Source organism: Taeniopygia guttata, chromosome W (genome assembly GCF_048771995.1).
Source record: "Taeniopygia guttata chromosome W, bTaeGut7.mat, whole genome shotgun sequence".
NCBI classification, from domain to species: Eukaryota; Metazoa; Chordata; class Aves; order Passeriformes; family Estrildidae; genus Taeniopygia; species Taeniopygia guttata.
Window position 1 is genome coordinate 33,014,529 of NC_133064.1, and position 20,548 is coordinate 33,035,076.

The window sequence follows — 20,548 nt, forward strand, 5'->3', positions numbered from 1 at the left end:
AGGGTCTTGAAAGATGTGGGAGGAGAGATTACCGGTGTCAGGGTGGTCCTCCAGGAGGATCAGAGCCTGTGAGTGTCATGCTTCCTGTAGCTGAAGTAAGAACACTTACTTCATCAACAGGCTCCCCTTGATTGGGCAGCCAGTAGCAAACACCAACCACGAGGTTTCCTTTGTTGGCTTTTCCCTTATTTTTACCCAAAAGGCCTCAACCCATTCAGCACTTGTTTTCAAAGACAGCTCTCTCCAGTCAAGTTTTTTTTACACAGAGGGCAACACCTCCACCCCTTCTTCCTTGCCTGTGCTTTCTGAACAGCTTATAGCCATTGATTTAAGTGTTTCAGTTGTGCAATTTGTCCCATTGTTTCAGTGATGGTATTAAATCATACCTTTCCAGGTGCAGAGAGGCTTCCATCTTTTCCTGTCTGTTATCCATCCTGCATGCATTGCTATAGAGGCACTTCAGTGGACCTATAAACCTTGTCACCATTTTAGAGGAACACAATTCCTTTGTGGCATTTTACAGGTGTCTCCCTGTTGGTTCCTAATATTTCTTTTATAATTTCTTTTAATATCATATATTAGATATTTTATATATACATGTAATTATAATTACTTTTCAAGATTTAACACAAGACACAGAACATGCAATAAATGTTTTTTAAAATAATCTATCCGTCCTGGAAAACAATTTAAAAATCATTTACTACCAAAAGCAGCCATAAAAAAGTACCATGAATGCTATAAAAGAATGCTTTATTCCTGATAATGGTCAGTTTGCCATAATATTAAAATCAATCGATGAGTCCTTCATACTGGAAATCAAAAATAAACTATAATAGACTGGAACAATAAACAAGTCTTAAGATGTTTGATAGCATTATGTTGGTTAAATAGGTATCAAAACTGATAAGGTTTTAGCAGCCGCTGATAATACATTAATGTTAAACTAACCAAAAACAAAATTACAAAGCATATACATTTTACTTTTTTTAACAACTAGAACTTATTATATATATGTCTTAAACTAAAACCTACTGAAGTCAACAGAAAAACTGTCTTGTCATTATTGGACTCAGGCTCAGGGCCATAGTGCATTCACAGCTGTCAGTTAGACTAGAACTAGTATATAAAAAAAAGCCATTTTTATCTTTAATAAAAACTTAGAATTTGCAGTTAAAAAAGGCATAATTCATAATAAAATATATTCTTAAAAATTCTATAGGCTTTCCTAAATACAATTAAATATCAACTCTGCTTTTCTTTAAATACAATGCTTGCATCAACTCCAGTGCACCTTTCTAGTCAACAGAGTTAAGGAAAGATCACACACACACACACACACACACACACACACACAGCATTTAGATCCTTCAAAATCATTCCCAAAAGTTTCCTGAGGCACAAAAATTTCACCACATAAAACAAAACAAAAGACAGTCTTATGAAATGTTATCTGTGTTTAACTTACTAGGAATAGGTCTAAGGACATCAGGAATGAGAATCTCCACCAAAGCCTGGTACATCACATGGTCACAGTTCCCCATCCATTTCAGAATAGACTCATTTTTGCACAGAGTAATTAGTTTTCCTTTTGGAAGTCGACTTTCTATTTCACTCAGATTGCTGTTGTGAATAAATGTAACAAATGGAAATGCATTTGCATACAGATAAGAAAAGTACAATGCATTTTGAAATAGATTATTTAATGAAAACTTTATAGATGTCTCTGTTACATCCAATTGAAACTCTAACTTCATAATATGAAACTGGGGGGAAAAATGGCCTCCAAAGTTCTGCTCCAGACCATAAATAATGCAGAGATATGATAAAAATGGTCCTTGCAATTTAAACAGATCAGACAACATATTGTGAAAAGATACTTTGAATTTAGTAATCCAAAGGAAAAAATAGAAGATGCATACAATCATTTCAAGGCTGCAGTTTGACATATACCAACACCCTATATATCAAATATCTGGCAACAGAAATTTAACCTGAAAAACTATTGATATCAGAAAAAGTTCTTAGCCTATATGTAAAACTAAGTCTTCTGTTGATTTGACTCCTGCTGTTATATCATGATGGTGAACAGTAAGCAAACATACATTTACTGACCTCAGTTCAATAATAGCTGCATCGTCAGCTGGAGCAGAGGGAGAATAGCGCCAGAAAGTTTGCCACAATTTTTCTATCAGGCTAAACTGAAGATTCACAATAACATCCACTATTGCCTAAAGAAATATAAAATCAGTACACATAGTCTTCCAAGTCATTCTCCCCACAATTCTTTCCAGGGGTATAGCTGCCCCTGGTCATTTTGCAGAAAAAAACATTAAAATGTATGCTGATAAATAAACATATAATATACTTTTTAATAACTTTGTAGCAAAAATTTTTCCCACTGTCTGGACTAGTGTAACCAGAAGCTAAGATCAGGTCAAGTGACTAAGATCAACCCTCCAAAAAAGAGCCTAAGCACATATATCACGTGAATTCACATAAATTGAATTTTTAACACTATTGAAAACACAAAGGAAACCTATTTCATTTATTTTATTACTTCATTACATGCTTTAAAGCATCTTCAACAATAATTTTAAAACACGTTATTCAATATAAAATGTGGCCTTAAGTTCTTAAGCAACCTGCTTCTTTAAAACTTGAAGAAATAATTGGTTATTCTGAATATACATTATCTAAAGTTTGTTTTATCTAAAATTCTCAAAAGCTACACATGATTACATTCCAGTATTGGTATTCTATTACATGTTAAATTTTTTCCTGTTAAGAGAGAAATTTCAGGAGTCTTTTTGCAAATGTCCTTTCTGAATAAGCAAAATACTTGAGGATCATATAAGATACGAGTAGCCTGGCTGTAATCTGTTTTGTGTCAGTCACCCTGTTGTACTGATTCTCACTAGAAGACATGAATTTTCAAATAATGATTTCTGTGAAAAAGACACTTTTCTTACCTCACAGTGTTCTCGATAAAGACTTTGTAGTGATTTTATGTCCTCAAGGGTAGTACCATGGGGCAGAGAAGATATTTCAACTTCTCCAAACTCTGGAAGTACTCGAGATGCATCTGTTTCCATGAAAACATAACAGAAGAAAGATAATGCAGATGATGCCAATTACAGTTTGATCAGAAAACATTTAAGAATGGTGTAAAGAAATAAAGTCTATAAGGTCATAATGCCCAAATAGAAATGTCTTTCATACTTAATATGTTTTAAAGTTGCAATAAAATTGTGAGCAAACCAGCTAGCTATTTTTAAAACAAAATATGTTAAATTATTCTTTAGAGGTAGCAGATAAACATGATTACTTGTACATATTCTATCTGTATATAAAAAAAGACAAGACTAATTTTCAGAATATTCATGTCAGTATATAAGAGATTAATACAATGTAATAGTTTTATTTTGATCAACCAAAAAGCTTTTGCATTGACATGCATGTTAGGGTTTAGTAGACTCAGCAGCATACATTTACTTGACATTTAAAAGCCTTTCAACTTTAGCCAACATGTGTTTTTACTATTTCTCATAAGTATTTCCAACAGATATACTGGTATGGGGTGAAAAAATGCACTGTCAACTAGAGGGACAATGGAAAGGAAAATTCAAAAACCTGCTAACTATAGCCTAAGGTTCCCAATGATTTTGGTAACAGCAAGGTTGTGCCAAAAGATGAGATGCTTCAAAATCCCCAATATATGAATTCAAAACAAAGTGTAAAATTACTGCAATAACACATTTAATAAGCATTTTTACATTAGCAAATGTAAAAGCCAGGATGCCATTGGCCTTCTTGGCCACCCAGAGACACTGCCATCTAAAGTTCAGCTGGCTGTTGACCAGCACCCCCAGATCCTTTTCCAATGCTTTCCAGCCACTCTTCCTCCGGCCTCTAGCATTGCATGGGGTTGTTGTGACCCAAATACAGGACCCAACACTTCACCTTGTTGAACCTCATGTCATTGGTCTCAGCCGATCGATCCAGCCTGTCCAGATCCCTCTGCAGAGCCTTCCTACTCTCCAGCAGATCAACACTTCTGGCCAATTTGGGGTCATCTGCACAGTTACAGAGGCACATTCAATCCCCTCATCCAGATCACTGCTAAAGATATTAAACAGGACTGGCCTCAATACTGAGCCCGGGGAAATACCACTTGTGACCAGCCACCAACTGGATTTAACTTAATTCATCACCACTCTGGGCCTGGCTATCCAGTCAGTATTTTACCCAGCAAACAGTCTATCCATCCAAGCCATGAACAGCCCGTTCCTCTGGGAATGCTGTGGGACTCAGTGTCAAAGGTTTTACTGAGGTTTAGGTGGACAATATCCACAGCCTTTACTTTATCCACTAGGTAGGTCACCTTGTCATAGAAGAAGATCAGGTTATAGAATCATAGAATAGTTTGGGTTGGAAGGGACCTGAAAGACCATCTGCATCAGTTGTGTAACTTGTTCCATCATGTCTCAGTGATGGCAACTATGTCACAGTTTTCCTGCTGCACCATGGCTTCCAGTTCCTCCTGTTTGTTGTCCATGCTGAATGCACTGATGTAATACACTTAAGTTGTGTTATTGAGCCATTATCTTTTCCAGGGGAGAAGCTCTAATTTCTGCTTGACCATTCTCAGCTGCTTCTGTGGTTTCTAGCACATCAATAACCCATGCATCCTTGCTACTGCATGGATCTCCATCTCCTACCTCTATCGAGACTACAGACTGGAGGACCTCATTAGCACACCATCTGACAGTGGTGTGCCACCCCCAGGCTTACCTCCAGTGTTACTAATTTTATTCCCTTCAAATCTAGTTTAAAGCTCTCTCAGTGAGCCCTGCTAACTAATAAGGATCCTTTTCCCCCTTTGAGACAGGTATAACCCAGCTGTTGCCAGCAGGCTCAGTGTCATGTAAAACAATCTGTGATCCAAAAAAAAAAAAAAAAACAAACAACCAAATTCTGCTGATTTTCCTGTTTCTACCTCCATCATTCCCTGCAACTGGCAGAATAGAGGAGAAAACTGTTTGCTCCAGATCCTTCAACCAGTCATCCCAAAGCCCTGAGGACTCTCTCTATTGTCCTCAGACTTATTTTTTTTGGACTCCACTGATGACCACCTGAAAAAAACCAGTAATGGATAATAATTAGAGGGCTGTTCCAGGCTACAGAGTTTCTTGGCAATGTCTCTTACCCAGGCCTCAGGGAGGCACCAGACTTCCCTATGGGTTCGTTCCAGTCAGCATATAAGTTCTTCTCAAAAAGGAGTCACCAATGACAATTGCTCTTTTTTTCTTGACTGAGGCAATTGTGATGCAGGGAGTAAACTTACCCTAGGCAACTCCTCCAACCTGGATGGACCTTTGTCCATATTGTAGTGTGCCCATGTTGTATTTGTGTTCAAGAGGCATCTGGATGTGGCCCTTGGGGATATGGTTTAAGGGTGATTATGGGGGTGCTGGGTTGATGGTTGGACTAGATGATCTTGGAGGTCTCTTCCAACATTGATGATTCTGGGCCTGGTCTTCAAGTTCTAGAGCCTCATACTTATTGTATTGCAGCTGGGAAGGTGAGGTAGGCCAGGAGGGGATTTGCCTGCTGCCTTGAGTAGACACCTGTTTACATTCCCTCACATCTCTTAGGTCCCCTCCTTCTGCCTGGTAGTGAGAGTGTAAGGGATCCTTTTCTTCTTGTGATGTGGCCAGCTAGTGCATTTGCCTCAGGAATGGTAGAGTGGCTCAACCATTCAGAGTCCCTGATACTTCTTTTCTACCTCCTCTCTTAGATCTGCCCCTGGGCTGAGCAGATAATCCACTTCACCACACCTCACACACCTGTAGTCTCTACTACCATCCAGTACCAGTGACAGGCTCTGGCATTCCCTGTAGCCCAAGACCTAGATGGCTGCATGTTTTCATGGCAGCTCTGTCTGTGTCACCACATCCTTTCTGACAAGGCCAGAAGACATAGCTTCCCTCCAAGTGGATACCATAGCTGAGCTCCTTCTGAGAAGGTAATGACCACCAACTGAGCTCTCCTCTTGAGCTGGTGGGTGACTGCATTCTACCTTCCTGAACTGCCACATCCCACCCTGTTTACCTACTTTGTGCCCTAGGAGATGCTTTTGTAGAGTTGTGTCAAAGACTGGAAAGATCAATGTCTGGAGACATTTTGGGATGCTTGGAATGTGTGTAGTAGGAGGTGAGTCCAGCCTTGCTCTGGTGAGGTGGTGACCTGGCCCCCATACCCCCCAGCCCTGCAATCTCTGTCAATCATAGCACACTGGAGGCAGCCCCCAGTGTTGCTTAACCCAGTCCCTGAGTGGCCAAGCAACTGGAACTCCCACCTGGGAGGAAGGCCCACAAAGGGCCAAGGGTTTAAGAAGGCTGAGCACAAGGCAAGCATGTTGTTCTTTAACCCTACCTTCATCTTGGAGTTTTCTATCTGTTACATTGCTGGAACATAGGAGGTGGTAGCTATATGACCCTGTTGCTATATATTTCCTGACTTTCTCCCTTTCTTCTTCTTCTAACTTTCTTCTCATGGAACGTAGCATCAAATGGGTTTAAAGGTTGCCAAGTTGAATGGGCTAAGACGATGTTGTGATAAGTGTTTTATGTTGTACTAAATCTTTTGCCAAAATTCCTTGATTTTCTATTTTTTGCCAGTAAACCTTTGTAGGATTTTTACCTCTTGAGAATATGTTTGGTATTTCTCCCTTGCAGCAAAGGAACCTCATTTTAGCCCCGTACATTAAGTGTCTGCGGTGTTACAGGGTGGGGAGTCGACCTCATCACTCCTGACCTCACCCACACTGAGTCAGAGCTGCCTCTGGGTCAGAGCTTCAGAGCTTCCTACTAGGAGGGGAAGGTGGGGTGCTGAGGCACCTCTCGGTGCTAATTTTGAGGTCTTGCCACTTCAGGAACTCTCTCCACAGTTCCTCGGCATGATCCTTGACTCCAGAGTACATCTGCCAGAGCAGTTTGTCTCAGAGTCTTCATGACACTTGCATTGCAATATATTTTGCATCTACAGTGCAAATAGATTTTGAACATTTTTTATATCTGCATGATGAATATGAAATACTGCAGAAGTCTTGCAATAAAGAACATATAGCTCCTATGAGTATCTTTTTGTTCTATTATCAGTGAGATGACAGTATAACATATTTTCATACCTAAAAACTGTTGATGATGTTGACTTTGGGCAATTATAGTTTGTTCAGCAGATGTGCCTGCCTGTTGACCACTTCCTGTGAAACCATCTGGAACTCCATCCACTTTCTGCACAGGCTTGTACCTACAAAATTATCAAATACAAAATCATCCTTTAGGATCACTTTTTTGTAAGTGACTGATTTCTGACTCTCAATATACAGTTTGGCTAGTTCACACAAAAGGAAAAAAGTAACATCAGAATAATTGTAGCAAGGAACTGCAGAACATTGGTGTTCTGGTTTGAAAACAAAACCAGTGAGAGACTCCAAGCCAGAAATACAATTTATTAGGAAAAATGAAAAAGAAAACAAAATACATGCAATAATACAAAAGAAAAACCACTGACAGAGTCAGAATACAACCTAACATCCTTTTTGGTCAGCATGTTGGTAGCAGTCCAAATTGGAATGGCTGCAGTCCTCCTGGAAATCCAGCAGAAAAGCCTGAGTCTGGTGTCCCAAAACCCCAGATTGCATTCAGTTAGGAATGCCTGGATCCTCCCTCTGGGCGGAGCATCTCACAATGGGATGTTATAGTTCTTATCAGTCATACAGTGACATTCAATAGCCCATTATCAGCAGATGTCTCCCCAGGGGGAGGACTGGTTGTCAAAGAGATAAGGAAAACTGCCCACTTAACAGAAGACAACTGCCATACAGATGGCAAATGGAATAGATTTTGCCTTGCAATCTGGGACATTATCCACCCCTTATTCTATTTCTATCTGTATCGCAATGAAACCTTACATATAGTTCTCACTTAAGACTAGGTTTCCCTGTGGTACACAATGGGTTTCCCCGTCCTTCTGCATTACCCACCAAGTGTAACCAGGTCCTTGAGCAAAAACAATCCCACGGATGGGTTTGTCTTTGCCTGAGGTGGGATTAATCCAAACAGTCTTTCCTAAAATACCTTTCATGTGTACCACAGGGACTTTGTCTCGATCCACTGTGTGCAAGGGTTCAGATTGGGCAGGACTAGCTCAACTGATGGACCCTCAGGTGTTGACCATCCAGGTGGCTTTTGCCAAGTCCAATTCCCAATTCCTGAAGGTTCCCCCAGCAAGTGCCTTCAGGGTAGTCTTAAGTAGCCCATTACGTTGTTCAACTTTCCCGGCAGCTGCTGCATCATAGGGGATATGATATATCCACTCAATGCCATGTTCTCTGGCCCAGGTGTTGGTAAAGTGGTTCATGAAATGGGTTCTGTTGTCCGACTCAATTCTCTCAGGGGTGCCATGTCTCCACAGGACTTGCTTTTCTAAGCCCAAGATGGTGTTCCAGACAGTAGCATCAGGCATAGGGTAGGTTTCCAACCATCCTGTGGTTGCTTCCACCATGGTCAGTACATAGTGCTTGCCTTGGCAGGTTTGGGGAAGCGTGATGTAGTCAATTTACCAAGTTTCCCCATACCTGTACTTCAACCATCACCCACCGTACCACAGAGGCTTTACCCGCTTGGCCTGTTTGATTGCAGCGCAGGTCTCGCAGTTGTGGGTGACCTGTGAGATGTTGTCCATAGTAAGGTCCACCCCTCGGTCACGGTCCCACTGCTATGTTGCGTCTCTCCCCTGATGACCAGAGGCATCATGGGCCCAATGAGCTAGGAATAATTCTCCCTTATGCTGCCAGTCTAGATCCACCTGTGATAATTTCACCTTGGCAGCTCGGTCCACCGGCTCGTTGTTGTGATGTTCTTCATTAACCCGACTCTTCGGTATGTGTGCATCCACGTGTCGAAACTTCACGGTCAGCCTCTCTACTCGGGTGGCAATGTCTTGCCAAATCTCAGCAGCCCAGATGGGTTTCCCTCTGCGTTGCCAGTTGGCCTTTTTCCAGTGACCCAGCCATCCCCAGAGAGCGATAGCTACCATCTATGAGTCGGTGTAGAGATAAACCCTTGGCCACTTCTCTCATTTGGCAATATCCAAAGCCAGCTGGACGGCTTTAAGCTCTGCAACCTGACTCGATCCTCCTTGTCCCTGGGTAACTTGTGCAACTCATCGTGTGGGGGCTCCATACTGCAGCTTTCCATTTCCGGTTAGTGCCTACAATTCGGCAGGAACCATTAGTGAAAAGGGCATATCGTCTTTCATTCTCCGGTAGCTCATTATATGGTGGGGCTTCCTCAGCACATGCGACTTGCTCCTATTCTACAGAAGATAATCCAAAAGTCTCCCCTTCAGGACAGTTTGTTATAATTTCCAGAATCCCAGGGCAATTCAGATTTCCAATATGGGCGCGCTGGGTGATGAGGGAAATCCATTTACTCCATGTGGTGTCGGTGGCATGATGTGTGGAAGGAACCTTTCCTTTAAACATCCACCCCAGCATTGGTAGCCAGGGGGCCAGAAGCAGCTGTGTTTCAGTGCCAATTAGTACTGAGGCAGCTTGAACTCCTTCAGAGGCGGCAAAGATTTCCTTCTCTGTGGGAGTGTAGTTTGCCTCAGAGCCTTTCTATCTCTGGCTCCAGAATCCCAGTGGTTGAGCCCGAGTCTCCCCAGGAATCTTCTGCCAAAGGCTCCAGGACAGAACATGTTTTCCAGCTGCAGAGTAGAGCATGTTCTTCACCTCTGGTCCCATCCTGACTGGGCCAAGGGCTACCACATGAGTGATTTCCTGCTTGATCTGGGTGAAAGCTTGTTGCTGTTCAGAGCCTCAGTGGAAATCATTCTTCTTGTGGGTGACCAGGTAGAGAGGGCTCACAATCTGGCTGGACTTGGGAATGTGCATTCTCCAAAAGCCTATGGCACCTAGGAAAGCTTGTGTCTCCTTGTTGATAGGTGGAGACATAGCGGTGATCTTGTGGATTACTTCTGTTGGGATCTGACGACATCCATCTTGCCACTTGACTCCTAGAAACTGAATTTCTTGAGCTGGTCCCTTAACCTTGCTTGGCTTAATGGCAAAACCAGCTTTCAGCAGAATCTGGATAATCTTCTCTCCTTTTTCAAAGACTTCCCCTGCTGTGCTCCCCCATACAATGATGTCATCGATATACTGTAGATGTACGGGAGCCTCGCTCATTTCCAGTGCAGTCTGGATCAGTCCACGGCAGATGGCGTGACTGTGCTTCCACCCCTGAGGCAGTTGGTTCCAGGTGTACTGCACTCCCTTACAGGTGAAGGCAAACTGAGGTCTGCATTCTGCTGCCAAAGGAATGGAGAAGAAGGCGTTAGCAATATCAATGGTCGCGTACCACTTTGCTGCCTTGGACTCCAGCTCGTACTGAAGCTCCAAAATGTCTGGCACGGCAGTGCTCAGTGGTGGTGTAACCTCATTCAGGCCACGGTAATCCACCGTCAGCCTCCATTCTCCACTGGACTTACGCACTGGCCATATAGGGCTGTTGAAAGGTGAACGAGCCTTGCTGACCACCCCTTGGCTCTCCAGTTTACAAATCATCTCATGGATGGGGATCACAGAGTCTCTGTTGGTACGATATTGCCGGCGGTGTACTGTTGCTGTGGCGATTGGCACCTGTTGTTCTTCAACTCTCAGCAGTCCCACAGCAGAGGGGTCGTCTGAGAGACCAGGTAAGGTATTCAGTTTTCTGACGTCTTCTGTCTCCACAGCAGCTATCCCAAAATGCCAACGACTTCCTTTTGGGTATTTGAAATATCCATTTCTGAGATAGTCTATGCCGAGGATGAATGGGGCCCCCGGGCCAGTCACAATAGGGTGTTTCTGCCACCCATTCCCAGTTAACCTCACTTCGGCCTCCAATACAGTCAGCTGCTGGGATCCTCATGTTACCCCCTAAATAGAAATGGATTCTGCTCCTACATACCTTGATGGCATCAGGGTACATTGGGCACCAGTGTCAACCAAAGCCGTATATTTTTGTGGGTCAGATGTGCCAGGCCATTGGATCCACACAGTCTAATAGATCCGATTGTCCCTGTCCTCTACCTGGCTAGAGGCAGGGCCTCTCTATTTCTGGTCATGGTACACATTGCTCTCTTCCTGTAAATAGGTTCCTGAGGTTCCTTCAAGAAGATCAGCCTATCATCATTCCTATATTGTCTGGAATTCTCTGTGCAAGAGACTGGAGCAGCATTGACTCTAGATGAGCTTCTTGTGTTGGGGGTTCCTCTTTTCAGTTCACGTATCCGGGCTGCTAAGGAGGAGGTGGGTTTTCCGTCCAACTTCCTCATGTCTTCTCCATGCTCCTGAAGGAAAAACCAGAGGTTACCTCATGGAATGTATCCTCTCTCCTTGGCTGGGGAATGCCAGCTCTTAATGGCAGAGAGTCTTGTTGGTTCTGGTGAGATGTGGTAGACTTCTTCCTTATGTTCCTTTTTCAGTTTCTGATGGCTTTCTTCAATCAAGCTCTGGACTTGCTCAGCCAATCTTGTTTTCATGGATGAGACATGGGTACGAAATGGGGCGGGGACAGTGTCCTCATAAATTCGTAGTTTCTTGACCAAGGCGCCCACCCTGTCCTCACCTTCCCTCCATTGCAGTGTTTCCAGGTAATGGGTGTACATCTCTGGTCCAAACCGTGCAAATCTCAACCACATTTGCAATATGCACTGGACACAATCTGGACTCTTAGTAATCTGTTGTCTTCTGAGAAAATTATCTCCAGCACAGCCAATTCTTTCAGGCATTGAATACCTTGTTCCATTGTGCTCCATTTTCCTTGGAGCACCTGGAGGTCTTCTTTACAAAGGTATCTGTCCCTCACACTTGTCAGCAATCTCTGCCAGAGGCTGAGAGTTTCTTGAGTTCTCCTGATCCCCTGGTCAATGACCACATCCCGGGACAGTGATCCCAGGTGCCTGGCCTCACTTCTATCCAGAATTCTGTCATTGGCTGCAGCATCCCAGATGCAGAGCAGCCAGGTTAGGGTGGACTCATTCGTCTGGCAGATCAATTCTTTCCTCAGGTCACACAGCTCACCCAGGGATAGAGAGCGGGTGATGATTTCTGGCTGTGTCTCCTCTGCTGGATGCGAAGGTCCTGCCGCGTCCTCATCAGTCGCTATGTGGATTGATTTGCCCTTTGATTTCTTCTTCTGAATGGGAGCAATTGCTACTGGTTCAGGCTGCTCTGGTTTGGTGACGGTTTGTGTGGAGATGCTGATGGAGCTTTGGGTTCCTTCCTCTATGACAGTCTGCGTAGACATGGATGCTGTTGTTTTGCATTTGGTTCTTTCTTCCTCTGTGGCATTCTGTGCGGACATGGATGCTGTTACTTTGCTTGTCTTTTCCTCTTCCTCAAGAAGACGCTGCATCACACTATGTAGTGTTTTGTTTCTAAGCATGTTGCAGACTGTGCAGAGAAGACAAAGCAGAGCTAACAACACTGTGATGTCCTTGGCATCCAGAGGGAACTCAACATTTTCAAAAACTGCTGTGTCAAGCCTGAATGGTTGGAAAAAAATAATTCTTTACCCCTCCCCCCAGAGGCTGGGTGCGATTGCCGAGGCCCCAGACGTAGCAGCCTAGATTAAGACAAGCAAACAGAATTGAGTACATATTCCAAATCATGTTCATTGCCTTGGAGGTAATAATGCAATAGACATAATAGACCAATAAAGCAATTTTCATACCATACCCTGGACTACACATGAGCATTACAATCGCCAGATAATTCCCCATGTGCGGGAAAATATAGAGAGCTAGGAATAAGACCCATGTAAGCATGTTAAGCATCATAGTGAATAAGTACTTTCTAGAATACAAATTGTAATTCTGACTTTTCTCAGTACCTTGCAGCCCCATGTTGGGCGCCAAAATTATGTTCTGGTTTGAAAAGAAAACCAGTGAGAGACTCCAAGTCAGAAATATAATTCATTAGGAAAAGTAAAAAAGAAACAATACATGCAATAATACAAAAGAAAAACCACTGACAGAGTCAGAATACAACCTAACATCCTTTTTGGTCAGCATGTTGGTAGCAGTCCAAATTGGAATGGCTGCAGTCCTCCTGGAAATCCAGCAGAAAAGCCTGAGTCTGGTGTCCCAAAAACCCAGATTACATCCAGTTAGGAATGCTTGGCTCCTCCCTCTGGGCAGAGCATCTCACAGTCGGATGTTATAGTTCTTATCAGTCATACAGCGACATTCAATATCCCATTATCAGCAGATGTCTCCCCGGAGGGAGAACTGGTTGTGAAAGTGGTAAGGAAAACTTCCTGCTTAACAGAAGACAACTGCCATACAGATGGCAAATGGAATACATCTTGCCTTGCAATCTGGGGCAATTGGCCAATCTGGGACAATTGGCAACACATAAAATTCATAAAGCAGATATCACAGCACAGCTACCAATTTCTTGTGGAATTTGGTTTAAAACTATAGTGTAAATGAGCTTTAGATGTTAGTGGTAAACAGAAACAAAATATTTCATTTTCCAAATGACTTGTCTTCCCAAGAATCAGATAGCTCAAAAATAAGGCTTAGTCACCTAAAGAAGGGAGATTCATTTTTATGAAGACAAAGTAATGTAAATAATTTTAACATGTAACAAACCTCTCATGAGCTCAGAAGGTCTGAGACGGCTTTTTAAACTAAGTAGCTGAAGCAGGGGAGGTTCGGACTTGATATTAAGAAGCATTTCTTTACTGAGAGGGTACTCAAACACTGGAACAGGTTTCCTACAGAGGTGGTCAATGCCTCAAGCCTGTTAGTGTTCAAGACGCATTTGAACATTGCCTTTAATAATATGCTTTAACTTTTGTTCAGCCCTGAAATAGTCAGGCAGTTGGACTAGATGATTGTTAAAAGTTCCTTCCAACTGATATATTCTATTCTATTCTATTCTATTCTATTCTATTCTATTCTATTCTATTCTATTCTATTCTATTCTATTCTAGTCTAGTCTAGTCTAGTCTAGTCTAGTCTAGTCTATTCATAATTTAAATCACAAAAACTTTTATAAAAGATAAAAAGGACAAAGATACAAAGAGGAATTCTGTTTAGGGTGGTCAGATGTTAAAACCATCACACTGACAGGCTGAAGATTCTGCCTGCCATCTTTAACACAATTGAAAATTAATTCTGCCATAGCTCTTTGTGATAAGAACTTGGAACCTTTGTCCTTCTGAAGTAGCTTTGTAGCCAGAAGAAAACTAGACAAACCTCAGTGCAGAAAGCAATGCATGTGAACTGTTGCTCAAGTCTGAAATTGCAGATTGTAAAGCTTTGTTTTAGCTTTAGAAACATCAACAAATTTCACTCTGAAAATGCTCCTCTTAAGAAGTAGTTGAGTCAGATGTGAGCATGTTCCCATTTTGATCTTATTCAAACAGATAATAGAAATGTCCTATGTAGCTATTTAGATTTTAGTTTATCAGAAAGTTCCCATAAGAAGCAAGCATCCAACGTTCTGGTCATTCTAGACATATATTTAACTATACAATAACATAGAGCATGTGATATACAATATTTGGCATGGCCTTTTTTTTTGCTGTCAGGGATGGGGGGGGGGGGCACAGGGGTAGCTTCTGTGAGAAGCTGCTAGAAGCTCCCACCATATCTGACAGAGCCAATCTCTAATGGCTCTGAAGATGCACATGATGCTGGCTCAATTAGAAAGGTTGGTAATACCTCTGTGATGACATATTTAAGAAGAAAATCAAAACAGCACACACGCAGTTTTTTCCCCAGGGGTGAGGAGGTGCCACAGCTGTTGCTGCAGCTGCTACCGTCCCCAGAGTGGCTCACAGCCAACCTTGCCTGCTTGGCTGCCCCTAGCCAACCATGCTGCAGGCAAAAAGGGCAGGAGTGACAGCGATGGTGTCCCCTTCCCTCTGCCCCACATGAAGAGAGGTGTTAAATACTGTCAGCACCATGGCAGCTGCCACTGCCCACACAATGGCAGCAGGGTTGCCTGGCCAGCAACAGAAGCATGACAAGTGATTCCCTGACACGGAACCTATATAAGATCAACTTCTTGGTACTGTGGGATCTTGCAAGAATCTTTGAATTGGTGGAACTTGTTGACAATGGTACCTACAAGCAGAAGTTTTTCTTCTAGTCAGAGAAGAGGAGGAATTCAGGATATGTGAGGGAAAACAACATGGCAGCACCAAAGTCAGTGGAAAAGAAAGAGGGGGAGGAGGTGTTTCAAGCTTCTTAGCTGAGATTCCTCTGCAGGCCATGGTGAGGATTATGGTAAAACAAGCTGTCCCCTTGTAATGCATGAAGTCCACAGGGGATGCAGAGGTCCACTTGCAGCCTGTGGGAAAAGTATTCATGCCAGAATGGGTGGATGTTAAAGAAAGCTGTGGTCTAGTGGGAGACCCGAATAGAGAGAGAGGGCCCCTGTTTCCAGAGACAGAGAAAGCCCTTGCTTCCAAACTTGAGCATCCTAGCCTTAAAAGACTGCAGCCCATGGACAAATGACCCATGCCACAACAGTTTGGGGATGATGGTTTTGCCCGTGGGAGGGATCCCATGGCATAGCAGAAAAAAGAATCCTCTCCCTGAGCGAATTGAAAAAGATCTTGAATGATCATCTGACCAAAGCCCCTCATGCCCTGTCTTCCTATGCTGTCGGTGGGAAGGACAGAGGGGTTGGGGGGGAAAAGAGGTGTTTTAAAGGCTTATTTTACTACTCATTTTCCTCCTCCGACCCTGTTAATAATAAATTTACTTTATACCTTTAAATTTGAACCTGTTTTGCTGTTAGTCTTTTTTTTCTCCCAGTTCTTAACTCATGAGCCATTCATAATTTTTTTTCCCTCTCTTCTACCCAACTGTAGCAGGAGAGACCAAGTGAACAACTTCCATGAGTGCCTGGCATTTGGCCATTGTCAAACCACAACAACAAGAAGTATACTTTTCCAAAAGATACCTCTTGGCCCGATTAACATAGAGTATGATAACTTTAGGAATTAGAATACTTGAAAACAAAAACTTTTGTCATCATCTAAATCTCTATGACTTTTATATGAAGTTTAGTTATTGTAAAGGCCCAGGATAAAATCCTGGGCCTGCAGAAATAAATTTTACAACTGTAATCAACTTTAGGAAGACTAATGTTTAATCTCTAGTATCACAGTGATGCCAACTTTATTTTTGCCTTTTTTCTTTTATATATTCTTTATATTCTTTACACATATATTTGTAACTCTGTAGCCTATTATTGTATTCGTACTTAGCTCCAGTACATTTCCCTACCTTTTCTCTACCTGATCAAATGTGACATTGAACTCTTATGGATAAACTTCTCATCACTTGATAGATCTCTTTGCAATCCAAAAAACTAATTTTAAAAGAATTTTTAACTTTATTCTCATTATACTCTAAAAACATCTGGCAGAAAATCAATTTCTATTTTTAAATCAAAATCAGTATGTCCACATAGTTCCACTAGTTTCTAGAAAATTCATTATTTCACAATTTTTTCAGCTCTTTGATTAGAATCCAAAGTGTTTTGAATGCATAAAAGTAACAGTCTTTTGAATTTCTAGGGTTTAAAAAGAACTTTCCCACACACAAAAAAATCTAGATGCTAGGAGCCAGGTTTATGCTACCACTTGCTCCAGTGTGCTTTATCTTGGGGGAAATCTTAATTCCAGCATTATTACAGGTGACATTATAGGAGTCAAACAGTTTCAACAGCTTTTATAGACCGGTGCCATGGTTTGACATTGGCACAATGCCAGCGCCCCCATGAAAATGCAACCTCTCAATTGAATGCTGTGAAATGTGATCGAGAACAGAGCAAAGCAGGCCTAAGCTTAATAACAAAGGAAAAAAAACACTTTATTAAGCTACCACTACTACTATAAAAGAAAAAAGAAAGGGAAAACAAAAAAAACACACACAAAATTCAAAATGAAAACCTTTCAAAACATTCTTCCTCCCACCACCCAACTCCAACAAACCACAGCGAGACACATTTGGACCCTTAATCAAGTCTTCACCCTTCCACATAATCAATACTGAGTCCATCAGGGGAGAGAGGAGTCTACCTTGCACCATAGACCCCCAGGAAACACAGCTGCCACCTCTTGTGTTTCCATGTCACACATGGCACCGCCTGGAGAGAATCTGCCAGTGTGACACTCTCCTCTCCATGTCACAGTGCTCTCACCACCGTGCATGGACAGAGACTGCTTATAGGGCTCCTTTAAGGATGCTTTGCCAAGGACCAACAGGAACAACAATCCAGTGTCTCATTTGGGACTACAGCCACCCCGATTTTCCCCTGGGTCCGAGGGTCCAAGAAAAGAGATAGTTTTCTCTTCTTCTCTGAAGATGGAGGGCATCATCACACCCTCCTCAGCTTTTCTCTGTTCATTCCTGAACTGGTAGTTGCTGAAGGAGTCTTTTGGCTCACCATGCATCCCCCTAAAATGCAGTCTCTCTTGGAGGAAAGATTGGTTCAGTCTATGGCTAACAAGAGTCCAGCCAAAAGCCACTCCATCATCTGCCCCCAACCTCCTTTCCCTAACATTTCAGATCCCAGGCTGTCTCTCTTTCCTTCAAATTGAGGAGGAGTAATATTTCACAAAGCCTTCATTTCTCAGGAAAGGGTTAAAAGTCCCAGACTCCCCAGACAGCTGAAAATCTCAGCCCAGGACTCCGTCTCCTGTCTCCCACGCTGGGCATCTTCCCCCCCCCCCCCCTTCTCCTTCTCCTCTTCCGGCAAACTTCCAGGTGTCTGCAGGCTCTCTATCTCCTTCCCTCTAGGTTGGGGGGGGTGGGGGGGGGCAGGGAACAAAGACATCTGAGACGTTCTCCACTCTTCCATCCGCAGGAGCTGGCCCAGCTCGGTTCCAGTCCCTTCACACCCTGGCCTACCTCCGCAGGCCACATGGCTCCCCTCCCCCACCCAGCTCACGCTGGGCAGGGGAGGTCTGCACTCTCCGATGACTGGAACCAAAGAGAGCGAGTTCTACTGGGAATTCTGCTTTTAACCCCTCTGTGTTCTCAGAGGCGTGTCCACCTTCAATTGGTCACTCCAAGTGTCAGTATCCAAACCTGACCCCTGACTGGATTGACCTCTTCCTTCCGAGAAAATTCTTTTCCCATGTCAAACCACGACAACCGGTTAGCCTCACCTTGTTCCCGAGAAGTTGATGAAGCAGTTAAACCTAGGAACCACTTAAAAAACATATGAAGGAGAAAATGGCAATTGGGAGTAGTCAGCATGAAACGTAAACTTTAAGGCATTTAGAGATTTTGAGGAGCTAAGATTTTAGTTAGAAATAAGCCTTACTAGAGGTAATTAAAATAAGAATAATAAATGAGTAGGCCTTGATGAAGTTAGGAGTTAGTAGTTAACTAATAATTGATTGCTTGTCAGCACAATGTTTAGTTAGCTGGGTTTATAATGAAGAATATAGAAACTGATAAATAGCTTTTAGGAACATAAGACAATTGTGGGCCTCCTCTGTTCTGAAACCAATTGAAGAAAAGGAATGGGAGTTCTACCAAGAGTTCATTTGTCATACTTGCATTGAAAAGGTAGAAAGGTCAGAACGAGGAAGACTTCATTTACTTCCTCATTTTGGGACCCCTCCCCATGAAAGGGACCACCGACCCATTTCAAGGGACAAACTACACATGCTTAACAGCTTTTGGAGTGATTAGCATACGAAGCGGGAAATGGGATGTACCAAAATTATGAATATGTATTTGTATTTGGGGTATTCAATACTTGTATGGATAAAAGGACTCTGTAATCACCTGGAAGGTGCAGTGTGTATGTGGGAGCTATCCTGCACACTGCCCGGTGTCGAATAAACATACACTTTCTAACTTTAAACTGTTAGAGAGTTTTTGTCCGTCACAGTTGGATATCGATACTAGATCAATATCCATATTTTTTTAATAAATCAAGCATGGATTCATTAAAAGGAGTTCTCACTTGACCAAATTTATAAACTTCTACAATGAAATGACTGGCCTGGCAGATGAGGGGGAAAATTGATGAAATATGGGCTGGATGAGCAGACACTGAGATAGATTGAGAATTGGCTGAATGGCTATATTGGGTTTATGTGGCAAAGTTTTGGTAGTGGGGGTCTGCAGGGGTAGCTTCTGAGAGGAGACAGCAGAAGCTGTCCCCATGTCAGAATGAGCCAGTTTCAGCCAGCTCCAAGATGAGCACCACTGACCAAAGCCTGAGCCAATCAGAGACATTAGTAGTGCCTCTGTGATAACATATTTAAAAAAGATTAAAAAATGCTGCACAACAGTAGCTGGGAGAGAGGAGCGAGAATATGTGAGACAAAATTCTGCAGACACCAAGGATCAGAAAAGAAGGAGGGGGAGGAGGTGCTCCAGGTGCCAGAACAGAGATTCTTCTGCAGCCCATAGTAAAGACCATGATGAAGCAGCCCATGGAGATCCATGGGGGTGCAGAGATCCACCTGCAGCCTATGAGGAACCCCCACCAGAATAGGTACATGTGCCCTGAAAGAAGCTGCAGCCCATGGAGAGCCCACACTGGAGCAGGTTTTTTGGTGGGACCTGTGACCTTATGGGAGACCTATGTTGGAACAGTCTGTTCCTGAAGGATTGCACTCCATGGAAAGGACCCATGCTGGAGTTCATGAGGAACTGCAGTCTATGGGAAGGACCCACACTGGTGAAGTTCATGAAGGACTGTCTCTTGTGTGAAGGATCCCACACTGAAACAGGTAAGGAGAAAGGAGAGGCAGAGATAATGCATTATGAACTGACTGCAACCCCCATTCCCCATCCCTCTGTGCTGCTGGGGAGGAGGAGTTAGAAGAGTTGGGAGTGAAGCTGAGCATGCAAATAAGCAAGAATTGAGAGGAATGGGTTTTTTTAAACTTATTTTTATTTCTCATTATCCAAATTTGATTGACAATAAATTGAATTAATTTCCCGAAGTCGAGTCTGTTCTGCCTGTGACGGCAATTGCTGAATGATCTCCCTGTCCTTATCTTGACCCATGAGCATTTTGTGGTATTTTTCCTTCTTGTACTGAGCAACTTGGTGAGCAGTTGGCAGTCAGCCAAGGTCAACCTACCACAATGGCTGGGCCCAGAGGATGATGATCAGTGGCAAAAAGTATAGTGACTAGCATTGTATCTCAAGGGTCAATACTGGGTCCAGTCCAGTTCAACATTTTCATTAATGATCTGTATGATCAGGCAGAGTGTACCCTCAGCAACTTTGAAGACAGCACCAAAACTGTGAAGAGTGGCTGATATTACAAAGGGTTGTGCTGCTTCCAGGAAAGCACCTGGGAGTTCTCGTAGACATCAAATTAAACATGAACAAGCATTGTGCCCTTGCTGCAAAGAAGGCAAATGGTACCCTTGTCTGCATTTGGCAAAGTATTGCCAACAGGTGGAGAGGCATGATCCTTCCCCTTTACTCAGCA

The 20,548-nt window shown here is 42.9% G+C and overlaps 1 protein-coding gene across 7 annotated transcripts in view; it reads right to left on the minus strand.

Annotated features, from left to right (window-relative positions):
* LOC116806853 (transcription factor RFX3) overlaps positions 1 to 20,548 on the minus strand; it is a 259,764-nt gene that overhangs the window by 63,461 nt on the left and 175,755 nt on the right. For all 7 annotated transcript variants that reach the window (XM_072923087.1, XM_072923084.1, XM_072923083.1 and 4 more), the window contains 4 exons: positions 7,193 to 7,314; positions 2,973 to 3,085; positions 2,116 to 2,231; positions 1,469 to 1,623 (listed from right to left, as the gene is read on the minus strand). In XM_072923087.1, the coding sequence (XP_072779188.1) occupies positions 1,469 to 1,623; positions 2,116 to 2,231; positions 2,973 to 3,085; positions 7,193 to 7,314 (506 nt within the window). The remainder of the gene's footprint in view (positions 1 to 1,468; positions 1,624 to 2,115; positions 2,232 to 2,972; positions 3,086 to 7,192; positions 7,315 to 20,548) is intronic.